This window comes from Equus quagga, chromosome 19 (genome assembly GCF_021613505.1).
Source record: "Equus quagga isolate Etosha38 chromosome 19, UCLA_HA_Equagga_1.0, whole genome shotgun sequence".
Classification (NCBI taxonomy): domain Eukaryota; kingdom Metazoa; phylum Chordata; class Mammalia; order Perissodactyla; family Equidae; genus Equus; species Equus quagga.
In genome coordinates this window covers 17,676,550-17,691,048 of record NC_060285.1, presented here as the reverse complement: position 1 = coordinate 17,691,048, position 14,499 = coordinate 17,676,550, and the positions used below count along the sequence as shown (strand labels likewise).

The 14,499-nt window shown below is 44.5% G+C and overlaps 1 protein-coding gene across 1 annotated transcript in view; it reads right to left on the bottom strand.

Annotated features, from left to right (window-relative positions):
* The window catches only part of APPL2 (adaptor protein, phosphotyrosine interacting with PH domain and leucine zipper 2), a 53,999-nt gene that overhangs the window by 23,421 nt on the left and 16,079 nt on the right, over nt 1-14,499 (bottom strand). Inside the window, exons 3-8 of the mRNA XM_046646199.1 lie at nt 13,000-13,059; nt 12,392-12,463; nt 8,043-8,130; nt 5,026-5,067; nt 4,822-4,898; nt 3,928-4,074 (exon numbers count right to left, since the gene is read on the bottom strand). Coding sequence (XP_046502155.1) covers nt 3,928-4,074; nt 4,822-4,898; nt 5,026-5,067; nt 8,043-8,130; nt 12,392-12,463; nt 13,000-13,059 — 486 coding nt within the window. The remainder of the gene's footprint in view (nt 1-3,927; nt 4,075-4,821; nt 4,899-5,025; nt 5,068-8,042; nt 8,131-12,391; nt 12,464-12,999; nt 13,060-14,499) is intronic.

The window sequence follows — 14,499 nt, the reverse complement described above, 5'->3', positions numbered from 1 at the left end:
AGTATGGAGATTCCTCAAAAAATTAAAAATAGAAATACCATACGATCCAGCCATCCCACTACTGGGTATTTATCCAAAGAGCCTGAAGTCAGCAATCCCAAAAGTCCTATGCACCCCAATGTTTATTGCAGCACTGTTTACAATAGCCAAGACAGGGAAGCAACCTAAGTGCCCAGCAACAGATGAATGGATAAAGAAGATGTGGTACATATATACAATGGAATACTACTCAGCTGTAAAACAGAACAAAATCATTCCATTTGCAATAACATGGATGGACCTTGACGGAATTATGTTAAGTGAAATAAGCCAGCAAGAGAAGGATAATCTGTGTATGACTCCACTCATATGAGGAATTTAAAATTATGGACTAAGAACAGTTTAGTGGATACCAGGGGAAAGGTGGGGTGGGGGGTGGGCACAAAGGGTGAAGTGGTGCACCTACAACATGACTGACAAACATTAATGTACAACTGAAATTTCACAAGATTGTAACCTATCATTAACTCAATAAAAAAAAGAAAGAAACTGACAAGCACTTGACGCAGCCCGCAGGACATTCTCCAAAGTGAAGCCTACACTGAAGGCCACCATCTGACTGACTCCATTCACCGAGCCTTCTGTGGCTCTGAACGCAGCCTGGACAGATGGTGACGTGGCTGAGATATCGCAGAGGGAAATGGGCTAAAGACCCCTACAAAGCTCTTCCAACCCTGCTATCAACTTAAAGGGGATTGTGTATGTGAAGGACACAGCAGGGCCCTGGCACTGCAAAGGTGCTCGACACAGGTGAGGTCCCTTCCTGTTCCCCAGGGTTCTCTGATGGCCACTCTCTGCCCAGGGGAGAGTGGCCCTAGGAGATCTGAGGGCTATACAGTTCGAAAATGAAAACTGCAGTGGCTGGCTTTGTGGGGACCGACAGAAGGAATTCCTTACTTCCAGGACTCCCATGTATTCACTTCCCAGAAAGTCTGGGTCCCCTGACAAACCCTGAAGGGCGGGGCATGGGAAGGAGAGGAAGAAGACCATTTCTGTGCATTACTGACATCTGCAACCACCCCACCCTGGCAAGCTCAAGGTTCCATTTCTTCTATATAAAAACCAGGATTTAAAAACCCTGAGTCTTGGGTAGGAACTGCTCCATTTTACACGCCTGAGTGTAGAGAGGTATCAGTTGCAAGCTTAGGTCATGAACAAAAGAGAGAAAACATTCCGCTGGGTCACGAGTAATCTCTCACGCATTACCCCAGCTCGGCTCTGATCTGGATGCAGCCCTTGCCTTGGGCGGCGGGTGCAGAAGTCCACCTCTCACCCCGAGGAGGCTAGTATGTTATCAACACGGTGCTGACATCCTTACTTCTGTTCCCCAGATACCCTGGGAAGTACGTACACCAATGTCCTTAGTTTTCACAACACCAAACAGACGATGATCATGATTATCCTAATGCAAGGTAACACAAGCAGGGAGATATTCTGGCCCCATGATCTTGGAATCACACAGAGCTCAACACTGTCAATGCCATTTTGAATCCCTGAAACGTTAAATATCAAAGTCTGTTAAATGAGGACTCTGTATGTCTTAGGGCACAACATCATGCTGGCTTTTCCTCTCCTTCTCCTCCCTGGACTCCTTGGAATTTATACTCGAAGTATATGTCTTAGCCCTTCTACTATTCTGTAAGCTTCTTGGGCAGGGGCTCATGCAGTCTCTAAAAGACCTGACGAATGAATGAATGGAATGAAGGGATAAGATACTGCCTTCTACAGCCACATTTCATAGAACTTACCCTGTAAATACTACACTAGAGTTCGCTTCTGTGTTCTCATAAACCTGTAAACACATTACAAAACCTCAGTCTGTTTGCAGCACAAGGACTGAATCAGGATTTCATTGAAAACCTGTTTAACGAGGGCTAGGTAAGGCAGAAATGGAGTCAAACCACCTCCACCACGGTGGGTGGTGCTGAGACGCCTGACTCAGTGGAACATCATCCAAAGACCAAAGTTCATGTGCCTCTGGGAAGAGGAGGCAGTACCAGGGCCATATGACCATCAGCCAACAAAGGCGGATGCCCAACGAACATTGATTTAAAGGGGCGGATGAGGCAGAAGGAGAGCAAATGCTTTGGAATCATCCAAAAGACTCACGGGTCAGACACCACATGGTCTAAGAGAAGGGACCACAGTTTTCATCAGGATTTGCAAAGTCTGCAGGGTGAGGGACTATTTGGTCTTGTGTTTTGAAATCTGAATACCTTTCACATGAAAAATGAAACACGCCATCCTCGGTCCTCAAAAATGCTGCTGCTGCCTAACAACGACGGTGTGCTCTGCTCTGCTTTCCCAGGCCTGGGGCTGCATCTATGCTACTGCGCCCACGGTCTCCTCTTCTCCCGCGGCCAGCATTCACTTACAAAGTCCGTGCTGGGAGAAGTGGGGTAGTCCCTGACCACGAAGGAGTGAAACCAGCCAGGATCAAGCCCGTCCTTTAGGCCTTGTGAGGACCTCCTCTAACCAACAGGGCTCCCTAAGCACTGACCGAGCAGGCCTACAGCTGCTCATCTTTCTGAGACTCTAAGTCTGCAACCCTCCCTGACCCTGGGCTTCTAATGAGCAGAGATTACTGCTCCAAAGGCAAGGACTGTCCATCCAGGCAGCACAGACAGACAGGAGGTATTCTCTAACAAAGCTAGGATATCCGCCAGGTCAGGGGTGTGTTACTTCACGGAAGGAGAGAGGAGGGCAACAGAGAGCAAGCGAGTACACACCTGTGGGCACAAGTGCGCGGAAGCTGGATGGCTCCCAAGGATCTGCTGCGGACTGGAGCCCACAGCTGGAGAGTGCTAGTTTTTGGTTTAACCCAGCTTTACTCAGATGACACAGAAAGATTACACTGCTCTACTTAAACATGACCTCTGACGGCAGAAGCTGACCTTAGCGTCCTCACCATTCAACAACAGAACAGCCATATTAAGAAGACAGACAGTTGAGCATGGATGTTTAAAGGGCCTCTCTTGTTCTCCTTTTCCCTGAATCAAACTGATGTTGTGTTTTTTGAAATTTAAGTATTTTTAAAATGTATTATAAAAATAATAGACGCTCACGTTTGTGGTTTTAAAAAAGTCACCTTTTTTCTTCTCAACATTTTGCTTCCTTCCATCACTTCCTGTTCCTAGACTGCCACTGAGAGAAGGGTCCTGGCTGCGTTTCTCACATGTCAGAGTGAGGTTCTGGAGTCCACAGAAGCGGGGCTAACACAGGGCAGGGATGAGGGTGAGGGGTGGTGACATTCGCCTCACGTGCACACTCATCCTGTCCCTACCAGGCTGCTGCCATGCAGTCAAGGCCCCTTCCTGAAACTGGAGCCTCCCTGCAGATGAATGTTCCGGAGACCACTAAACGGGGCAAGAAGGCAAACACACACTCTGCAGAGACTTCATCAAGCAGTGGAACATCCTCCCACGCCCCAGATGCCACAGAGCTGGCAATCCCCTCGGCAATGCACGATGTGAGAACCACGCAGCTGAGGGTGACCTTCACCACAGAGAGCAGCGGAGGGCTGTGCGGAGTCCTCGGCCGGAAGCCTAGCTCTACCAACCTGGGCAGTCGGCCGCTTCTCAGAAACTGGGACAGGCCTGGCTTTCATTTGGATCAGAGACAGAGGGCCATGGCGGCTCCTTGCCACAGGAGGCTTGGGACTAAGGCCATCATTTCCCGCACATACAGCCTAACAAGTCCAGCTCACGATGATCCAGCCCACCTGGAAGCTGTCCAAGTGCTGAATCCAGAAAGTTTCCAGGGAGGTGGTGCATCTGTGTTTCTTTCTCTGATGATGTTTCAGTTCCTCCTAAATTACCTCAGCAGAATGCCATGCTGTTCTCCAGAGCTAGCGTTAGGGCTCACCCTCTGGGGAAGGGACTACCCTACCTGTCCGTGGGCAAAGCCTATCATGGGCTCCATCATGGCCACACGCTTTCGGTACTGCAGCGCGTTGAGGGCACAGTAGTACTGAAGGGAAGAAAGATGCTGTTTCCGCCGTGCAGCTGCCACCTCTTTGACAACTTCAGTCTTCACCTGATGAAGAGGTGAAAGGAAAACTTCATGTTGTCTAATGGACATGGCAATTCTGTAAGAGCATGCAACTTCAGAGCACGTTTGTTTACTCATCAGAACCATTTTTGTGACAAATGTAATAAAACACAGATAAGGTTCCATCTCAGGTTTTAAAAAATCCAAAGTAACAGCATCTCTGCTTGTGAGGCTGCACTGGGGTGAAGCCAACACTTTCTGCTGGTAGCACGACAAAGCGCTACAGTCCTTCAGCAAAACAGGGCACGTGCACTGAAAGCCACCGACAGTTTAGTTCACTCACAAGACTGTATTCCAAGGAAATAATTTAGCCCAAGGAAACCAGGGAAGAGAAGTAAAAAGTTACATGCATGAAAACTGTCAATATTATCTATGGTAGCAAAAAAGCAAGAGTTAAAGAATCAGAGGCAACACCCAGGGCAGGCAGTTCAAGTGACCAAGTGTGTATGAGTCAGATATGCAGTACCAAGCTCAAGCTGAAATCACTGTGTGATTATAATTTTACAATGGTTCCAAGCTGGCATTTAATAAACCACTTTGAAAAGCTAGAATAGAGAAGCAGAAGTCTACTTACGAGATTTAAAATAAATAATTTAAAAATCCATGTATAGGAAAAAAAAAAAAGAAAAAATTCATCAAGACACCCTCAATGTCATGAATTCACAACAGGAAGATACAAAAGGAGCTTAAGTAAATGAGATGAAAAACAACATATAAGATAGGTATTCTTACCTTTTCATTCTCCTTTTTTTTAGGAAGTTTGCTATATTTTGCCATTGAGTGGTCATGCTCTAAAAATAAAGAGAGATTTTAGCACCCAGACAGGTTGAAAGCCAGGAACATTCACAGACAGGCTGAAAGGCAAGAACATTCATTCAGCATCTCCACCCACACACATCAATAAATCCACACACCAAGAATGGAGAAGATGCTTACCACTGCTGGCAAGTCCAAAAAGATCCTTTAAAGTGCTTACTTCTGAACAAGAGAAAAGAAACATTTTAGAGCAAAAAAAAACCAAAATATGCCAACCCAGTGCTCTGTGCTTTCCCAAGAAAATAAAAGTCTATGCACAGAAGGGGAAGGTTCTGCCAGCGGCCCCTCAGGTCCTCTGCTCTCGTGGGGTCCCAGCCTGGTGGCTGGGAATCCTGCTCTGAGTTTGTGGCCTCAACTGCACCCCATACTCAGTGACCCTAACTGCCCACAGAGCCATTCCTCTCCAGAGAACGCTTGGGGATGTGGGCTGGAGTGCGTGGTAGCCAAGTACTATTCATGCAGATGGCAGTGTAGACGTAAGGTCTGATTCTTTAGCTCTCCAAAAAAGTTTTAACACATCAGAATCAGAATGCCCCGACTATACCCAGAACCTAGAAATTTCCTGTTGTTGCCATTCTAACATCTGGCAAAGTCACCACTGACAAAGGAATGTGAGGCGCTTGGTTTTTTTTTTGAGGAAAATTAGCCCTGAGCTAACTACTGCCAATCCTCCTCTTTTTGCTGAGGAAGACTGGCCCTGAGCTAACATCCATGCCCATCTTCCTCTACTTTGTATGTGGGACGCCTACCACAGAATGGCTTTTGCCAAGTGGTGCCATGTCTGCACCTGGGATCCGAACCGGCGAACCCTGGGCCACCAAGAAGCGGAACGTGCCAACTTAACCACTGTGCCACAGGCCGGCCCCTGGGGTGCTTGTTTTAATGAAAAAATCGGAAGCCATCTTGTATATCAAACCCGCAACAAGTCAACACCATAACTATCCCCCCATGTGGGTGCTCCACTCATCATGCACAAAGGCAGCTTCACAAAGTCCGAGACCAAAAACCGAAAAAGGTCAATGAGAGCGATGACAGTCCAAGGTTAAAAATTCAAAAACAGATATCTCAAAGAAAGTGATACTTTCGACAATTCTCAAACAATCCATTTTTGATTGTCAAACAAAGCAAAGCACTTTCACATCTTCTACCTTTTTAATTTGCCTCAAAATTGCCTCTAGCTTTTAAATTTCTCTTCACGTTATTCTTACTCTTTTCGATATCAGGCTGCTTTCTGCCTTTGTTGTCTTGCATTTTTCTTTCTTTCTCTCTCACCCTTTACTTCCTATTGGAGCAGAGTTTTAGGGCTTTTTCTATATAAATTTTACATAGCTTCCTTAATATCTTTTGTGTTGTCTTCATTCAGATTATGTACTTGTATTGACGGGTAAATGAAAAAGGCAGAAAATGTAAGATAAAATGCCACTAAGCAGAGGGGATACCAGATTCTAATTTGGCTCTGACGTTGATTCAAGTATGAGCTGGGCCAAACACTTCAAATTTATGTCTTGGTGTCATCAGAAAAAGATACTTTTGATTAATTGTTTTCATAGGTACTAAGAGGCTTCTCTTTTTACTACTACTACACAGTTTTATTCTCTTAAGAAAAATCTCCCCTGGGCAAATACTCCTAACCCGCAGTGGAGGCCTCCCGGATTAAGCAGACCGCCATCACTCACGCCGCCGGGCACGCTGCACCCCAGGCTGCCCCCGCCTGGAAGACACACCTCTGACAACGCGGGTCTTAGGGTGTGCTCCTTTTTTCTCCTGAAAGACTTGGAATCTGTTTTAAAATGATATCCCCACACATTTCTGATGATTTTATTCAGAGACAATCTTTTTTAAAAATGCGCTCCATGAGGCTTTTAGTTAGTACAGGGTAATCAGCACACGACTACATTTGGGTGTGGGATTTACATGCAATTAGAGATGAGCAACAATAAAAAACACTGAAAATCCTCCTCAATCAAGGTCTTTATACAAGCTAACTAACATATATTTGTTATTCTTTCTTTATCACGTTTTAGTGCTGTCAGACTGCGCTTGGTACTTTGTGGCCAGCTCTGCCACAGCCCCCTCCCTACAGCCTCAGGTGACATGACCACAGGGAATCTCAGAGTGAGGGGAAAACATCGTCTTTAAGATTTAGCCTTTGATTTACTGCATCTTTTCTGCCTGAAAAACTTTTTAATTTTAAGGTGTTATATTTTTAAAGAAGAAGTATTATATTGAACAGATCGATCTTTCAGTACTCAAGTTTAGACTTTTTTAGTCAGCAATTTTTTATATCAGTGTTTTAAAAGTACAATTCTTTAATCTCTAAGCAATGAATATTTTCAATGAAATAACAAAAGGACTAGAAAATTTGGGTTCTTTTTTGAAACATCAACTAAATTTTTTCAAGATTATTTGTTCTTTCGTATAGTCATTTTTTGATTACCTCGATTTCTAGGAGATATAAAATTATTCTAAAGTTTTATTTTAGTTAAAGAACCAAAATTAGTCCAAAAGGCCAACTAGGTTCTCTGAACTAGTCACAGACACCCGCCTCAGTAAATGTGTGCTCCAGGAGAAGAGGGACCCCGGCTGTGTGGCTTGTTCACAGCTGCCCCTGCAGAGTCCAGCAGGGATAAAGCATGGTCCCCCCCATCCCTTTCTCCTCGACCCACCCTCTCTGCATCCCAAAGCATTCGTGGCTCCCAAGAACAGCATGCCTTTACGTATGCTCCCAATCTGTAATATAAGCCTTGACATCTTTGTCCACTTGGTAAACTCTTATTCATCTTTCAAAACCCAGCTCAAGAGCACCTTCTCCAGGAAGCCTTCCCTGGCACCCTATCCTCAAAAGAGTAATCATGCCTTTCTGTGTGCTGTTTCTATTCCTTGTACATCTCAGTCTGCTGCCCTCATCACATGATAATATAATTGTCTGCTTCCAAGTCTGTTTCCTTATTAGCCTGTGAGCTTTAGGTGAGCCAAGGACACAATGGGAATTCAATAACAGCTAGCTAAATCGAATTGCTCAAAAAAAGGGGATATTTCTTAATGATCCACACGTTTAAAGAAATTAATGCAGTAAGAATTATTATTAAAAGAATTAATATCTTGAAGGTAATTGACACTGAACTCAGTTACTTTACCTGTAAGATCCTTTTCTCGAAATTGTATAATAGGTAAGACCATTGTGTCTGCCAACTGTTTAGCCAGCTCTGTATGGAGAAAATTAAGCTGAAAGAAAGAGAAATTTTACTGAAGAAGATTATATTCCCGACACTGTCTTATTTCACCAAGGGATCACACTGAACACTTCCGTGGTTAAGGAGCTTAGGCAGACTTCCTTAGCAAACAAACGCCCTTCGTAAGACAGTAAATGATAGAGGCCAAGAGGTATTAAAAACTAAATGCAAGGTGCCTACTGACGAGGCCGTCAGTGAAGTTTGCTAAAGGAGTCTCCAAGCCCATAGCTATTGTTTGTTTACTGTGCAAACTCTGGTTCTGTGCTCTCAATCCGAGCCACACCCACCTGGAGCAGCAGGCTTTGATGTGCTTGCAGTGAACACAGGTAACCGCGAGAGCTCGGCACAGTCACTCCACCCGCCGCCGGGAGCTCTCGCACTCTCTGAGGGGGCTGAAGTCAACCTGAAAGACAGGCCGCTGGGAACCTACTAACCCTAAACCGCAGCCCGCCGTGGGCCTGGCAATGGCTCTGGAGAAAGAAGGCTCCCTACTGAAAGAACTCAGTCAGATTTCAGGCCTCTGCTCTGCAGAAAAGGATCTTTCTAAGGACAGGAAGACTGTATTCAAATGTGATCTTCCTCACCAGATAATTCCAACAGCTCTGGATTCTTTCTCCCCTTCTACCTTGTCAAGGCCTTTCTAAAGCCTGTCATTGTAAACGGTCTAAGAGAAACAAACATTACCCCCATCAGCACCACCACTTCTGAGTACTTTTTATGTGTCAGCTTTATACACTTTATTCCATTAGTTCTGACCCACTCTGTGAATTATCATTATCCCCATTTGGGCAAATAACTCCAAATCCAGAGAGTAAATTAGGGGCACGGCTGGGATTTTCATCCCGGGCTATTGGGATCTAAAATCCATGCTCTTCCCACTACACTGTCCTGGATACAGAGTTTATCTTTCACGATCACAAAGCTGCCAAAACTTCAAATGTCTGGTAGTCTAGACACCAACAAGGAACACAGCGGAAGGGATTCTTCCACGGAGCCCCAGGCTTCCAGATGTTATTGAGGACGCTCCGGGATTCCTGCTGGATGAATCAGGGGAAATCAGCCACCAATCATGTTCTCAAGTAAACATTTGGCACAGTTTCTTTCAGCAGTGATGGCAGTCACATACATGAACCCCACTTCTGCACACAGATCTCCTCCCAACAGATCTGCCTTGTCTACGGAGGTTGCTTTGATAAGCTTAAACACTTCCCTAAGGTCAACCATTCACCAGGCAAGGGAGCTATCAGCCAAGCAGTTAATGTTCCCCCATCTTTCTTTCTTTTTCTTTCTTTCTTTCTTTTGGTGAGGAAGATTGGCCCTGAGCTGACATCTGTGGTGATCTTTCTCTATTTTGTATGTGGGATGCTGCCAGAGCATGGCTTGATGAGCAGTGTATATGTCTGCACCCAGGATCCAAACCTGCAAACCCCAGGCTGCCAAAGCGGAGCACACGAACTTAACCACTACACCATCAGGCTGGCTCTCTCTTGTTTTTTTAATTGCAGTCACACTGGTTTATAACTATATAAATTTCAGGTTTACATCATTATTATCGTGCACATGTGCCCAGTCACCCCTTTTGTCCTCCTCCCTCCTTGTTTCCCCTCTGGTACCCACCAATCTGATCTCGGTCACTAGGTGTTTATTTGTTGTTGTTGTAATGTTCCCCCTGTCTTTCAGTCAAGCCAAAGCACGGCTGCTTTATTCTGCTGGGAATACATGAAGATAGCCATGCCAATAAATACCATCAGGACAGAATGTGTTAGCTATTTTTCCTGAATAACTTCAACAAGAAATTTACTGTTTTTTACTAACAGTTAACTGAATGAAAGCCAACAAGTATGCCTACTATGTGCCTGGCTCTGTGCTCAGTGCTCTGATATACATTGTTTAATTTACTCTTTATAACAGCCCAATTAAGTGGCTTTCCTGCTACTGCCATTTACAGATGAAAAAACCAAAACTCAAGGAGATTAAGTGGCTTTCCAATGGCTACGCACTTCACGAATGGCAAATTTCCTAGCTACCTATTTTCCTCCTCATTTTTCTTAAGGACCAAAGGATTTGTCTCATCGACTTTTTGCCTTGGGGCTTGAGAGGTAGGGGACAACCACTTCTAAAGACAGTGCCTTTGCTGAGGAGAGTGGAAAGAGCATGGACCACTTCTTGGTGCATCACTATCATCACAGAGAAAATGGGATAACACCATCTTCCTTGCATGGCTATTGTGAGGATAAAATAGTAACACAGACAGAAAACACTGAGAGCAGAGGGCCTGACAGACACTCAGTAAATGTGATCTGTAATGACGATTCCTGTCTCAGGCACACTCCAAGGAAGTCATCTAGAAACCTTGCTTTTGGGGAAATCACCAGGGACAGAAATCTCTGTATGCCTATGACATGAAAGATCTGGTTCCAAGGCATTCTATTAAATATAAGCCACGCAAATCTCTACTTTTAGTTGGATTTTTCCTTAATTTCTGAATCAAACTACTTGTCTTGAAAAATTTTCAACATGGTTGAGGCCCAGATAGAGAGAACCACCTCAAAAGCTGTCCCCTGAGCTAAGTGCTTTCACCTGCTTAGGGATCTGCATCAGAGGATGGCTGAAACTCCTTACACGCAGAGCCTCTGGGAGGCTGTGAACCTCCCTGTAAGAGCACACTTCCAGGCTGCCATCCTTTGGGAATGATTCACTCCCCACTCAAAGAATCATCATTCCTCTGCCCATGAAAATATGGTTGTGCGTAAACATCTTAAACTGGAAGTCTTGGTTCTGGGGTTTGGACAATTAACCACATTTCCTTAGCAACTCTCTTCTAGTCAAGGAAACACACAACTTCAGTGGGTGCTGTCTACTGCTGTCCCCTGGGTTATCTATTCACTGTTATATAGAAACATTCTTCTCACTTCACCAAAAAAAAAAAAAAAACTTTTTGTTCCTCTCTAAGTACATTTTCCATTCATTCTCCTCTGCTTCTGGAATGGATATCTATCCATTTTAACATACATTTTGAAGAGAGTCACAGTAGAGGGATAGAGAAAGCTCAAAAAGAACGGGATGACTTGTTCTCTGTTATATCCCCAGTGTCTAGAACAGCATCTACTAAATAGTAGGTGGTCAATAAATGTTTGTTGAACAAATGAAGACTTGTTGGGCTGATTTGTTGAATGAATGAAAATGCAACCAGTACAATTTTATATTAATGTTAGTTTTTCATTTTATAAACTAAAAACAGCATCTGCTTCAATGATTGAACACTTAAATGATATTTGCATATTCTCTTTTTTGTTTATTCTTTACCATGATTTTCTATTATAAGTATTGCAAACTCCTTGAAAGACGAAACAGTTTATACCTACCTAATTTTGCAGAGAGTTCTGCCCAGCACCAGCAGCATTTGAGCTTTTACGTTTTTTACAATTAGGATTTATGCACTTTTCCTATAACAATACTTGTTTTTCATAAATATTCCAAATGTATTATACAATACAGCTACAAAAAGAATTGCATTAAACCCACTGTAGAGGTGTGAATCCTTCCCCCTCAAAAAAGAAATGTCCACCTAGAACATGCAAATATTTGGAAAAAAGGTCTTTGCAGGCGTAATGAGGGATCTCGAAATGAGATCATCCTGGATTATCCAGGTGAGCCCTAAATCCAATGACAAGTGTCCTTCTAAGAAGAGAAGACACAGACAAAAAAGGAAAACACGGGGGTGGGATGGAGCAGGGAGAGGAGGGCACATGAAGTCAGAGGTGGAGACTGGAGTGATGCAGCCACAAGCCAAGGAATGCCTGGAGCCACCAGGAGCCAGAGGAGGCAAGGAAGGACTCTCCCTTAGAGCCTTTGGAGGGAGCATGGCCCTGCCAACAACTTGATTTCACACTTCTGGCCTCCAGAACTGTGAGAAAATACATTTCTATTATATTTTTTTTATTTATGTTTTAAGCCACCTACTTGTAATTTATTACAAGAGCCCTGAGAAACTAATACATACTCCTCATGAAACTGAATTCTTAGAAATCTTTCTTTTGGTCTATTGTTCACATATATCAAAGCCTTTCCCCTCACACCAGAAACAAACATAATAGTATACACCCTCTCTTATGAAGTGAACCTTGGAAGATCAACAAGTTGAGATACCTTCTCAGATATTTAAGTAAATACATAAAACTGGAAAGAGGGCCAACATAAAGAAGTAAGTTCAAAAAAGAATCAAATAAAATTTTGCCATGTTGCTATCTTACCTCATCCACCACTTTGGAAAAATAGTGGAGTGTAGAAATCACTTCTTCATCGCCTTTGCCAAGAGCAAAATTCTAGACCAAAGAATAAAAGAGCCAGGTGTTAAGTGAATGCTTGGGAATCCAGCACCACAGCATCACCCACAACACACTGCCCTCCACGTCAACTTCCTTTCTTCTCCCAGGAGCACGTCATGTCAGTGTCTAAGTGCAGAAAAGCAGAGCTCTCGCCTTGCCCGCCCCAGCGAAACATTCAACCGCCCCTCTCCGACTCTTCCTTCATTGTTCATCACCCTTCTGTCTGGACGTAACGGTATCTTTGAGTTTATTTCCTGGAATTGTTAGTCCCTCGGAGACTATGAACGCTCAAGGCAGCTGATTACTTCTGTAGGCTAATTAGAATACATCATGAAGACTTTGGGATAATCACCAGTTAGAATTTATCAGTGGAAAGGAAAAGGTAAGACAAAAGGAAAAATGGAAATGGACTATGGAAAAAGAGAAAGAAAGAAATGAAAGTCTCTCAAAGAGGCCTCAGAGAATTCCTCAAAAGAACTCCACTTCAGAGAGCCCCGAGCACAGCATCACAGGCCACACACACCTCGAGTTACCTGTTTTTCGTATGCCAGCAATTGCTTAGAAAGCTGCTGAGTGGCCAGGCACATTTCATTCTGTAGGGGAAGAGCAAAGCAGGTAAGATCTGTCCAATACATACAATCACCGAAAAATGCCACCTCAGAGAATCCTGTAAAAATACTACTGTGTGAGTGTCTGTAAAATAAAAAAATATTTTGTTCAGAAATTATTTGGAAAACAAGACCAAAACAAATTAAAAGGTTAAAGCTTGCTTCCCCCCTCCCCCCAGCATTTACAAATTACTGCTCCTTCTGATCATTCAGTCAGTAAACAAGTGTAGTGAGCAGTTATAATGTGACAAACATCCAACAAAGACGTGGTCCCTGTCCTCATGGGGTTTAATGGAGAAGCAGACATCAAAAAATAGTTACAAGCATGATGAGAACCACAGAGGAAACACTGAATTGTTAGGAGGCTCTGACAGGAGGACCTAGATGGTCTCTAGGGAAGAGATGTTTCAAGCAGACCCCTGAAGAAAGACTAGGAGTTAGCCATGGGGACGAGCTTGCCAAGAGGAACCTGTTTGAAGAGCTGCAAAGCACAGAGTAGCTGCAGCCAGGGCTGCAGGGCGTGGAGGAGAGACAAGGCTGGCGATGCAGGCAGAGAGGGGGCAGGCACGACTCCACAGCCGATTTAGACTTTATTCTAAGAGCAATAGGAATCTAAGCAGCACTGTGACACGATCAGATTCTATGAACTCAGCGCCAGGTCGGTAAAGATGGATAGGAACACGGAAGCACAGCTGCGGTGGCCAGGGAGGCCCGTTCTGTGCTGATTTTCACTCGCCAATACTGCCCACTTTCCTCTTCTCTTATTTAATCCCTCTAACCTCCGGTCACACAGCAGTTTTGCCCTCCTATCCCCCCACCATTAACGCACTCAACCCAGAAGACGTGCGTGGCTTTCTGAAGCGCAGTGAAGGCTCTTCCTGAGGTTCAGGGCAAACTCCTAAGAGAGGGGCAGAGCCGCAGGTGGGACCTGGAGTGGATGGGGAGGGCAGCGAGCGGCCCCGGCCTCTGCTCTCTTTCTAATTCTCCTGGGTCTGCTGCTCCTTTAGGGGTCAGGCCCGAGCTCTGCAGGAGCTTGTTTTACTTCTCGTGGTCCTCCTTTGCAAGACCCATCAGAGCCTATTCCCACTTTTTTTGGCCCTGTTGGCAGACAACGAGCCAATCTGTTCCCTGACTTCCTTCATCTGCCCCAAGGAAGAGACATCAATAGACTCTGAAACGTGGGTCTTTCCCTTTTCCCCCAGAACAGTCAAGTTCCTGAATATAATGAAAGTCCTTGGCTTTGGCATCCTACTGGGGTGCTACTCCTTTCAAAACTAACTGGAGCTGGCAGTCATGTAGCCAAGAGGAAGGCAAGCGCACAAATCAATGAGCACTACGTCCTGCACTTAGACAGGGACATGCAACAGTTCCTAGCACAGGGCAGGCTCTTGACAAAGCTTTGATGGATGGATGAATGAACAAGGT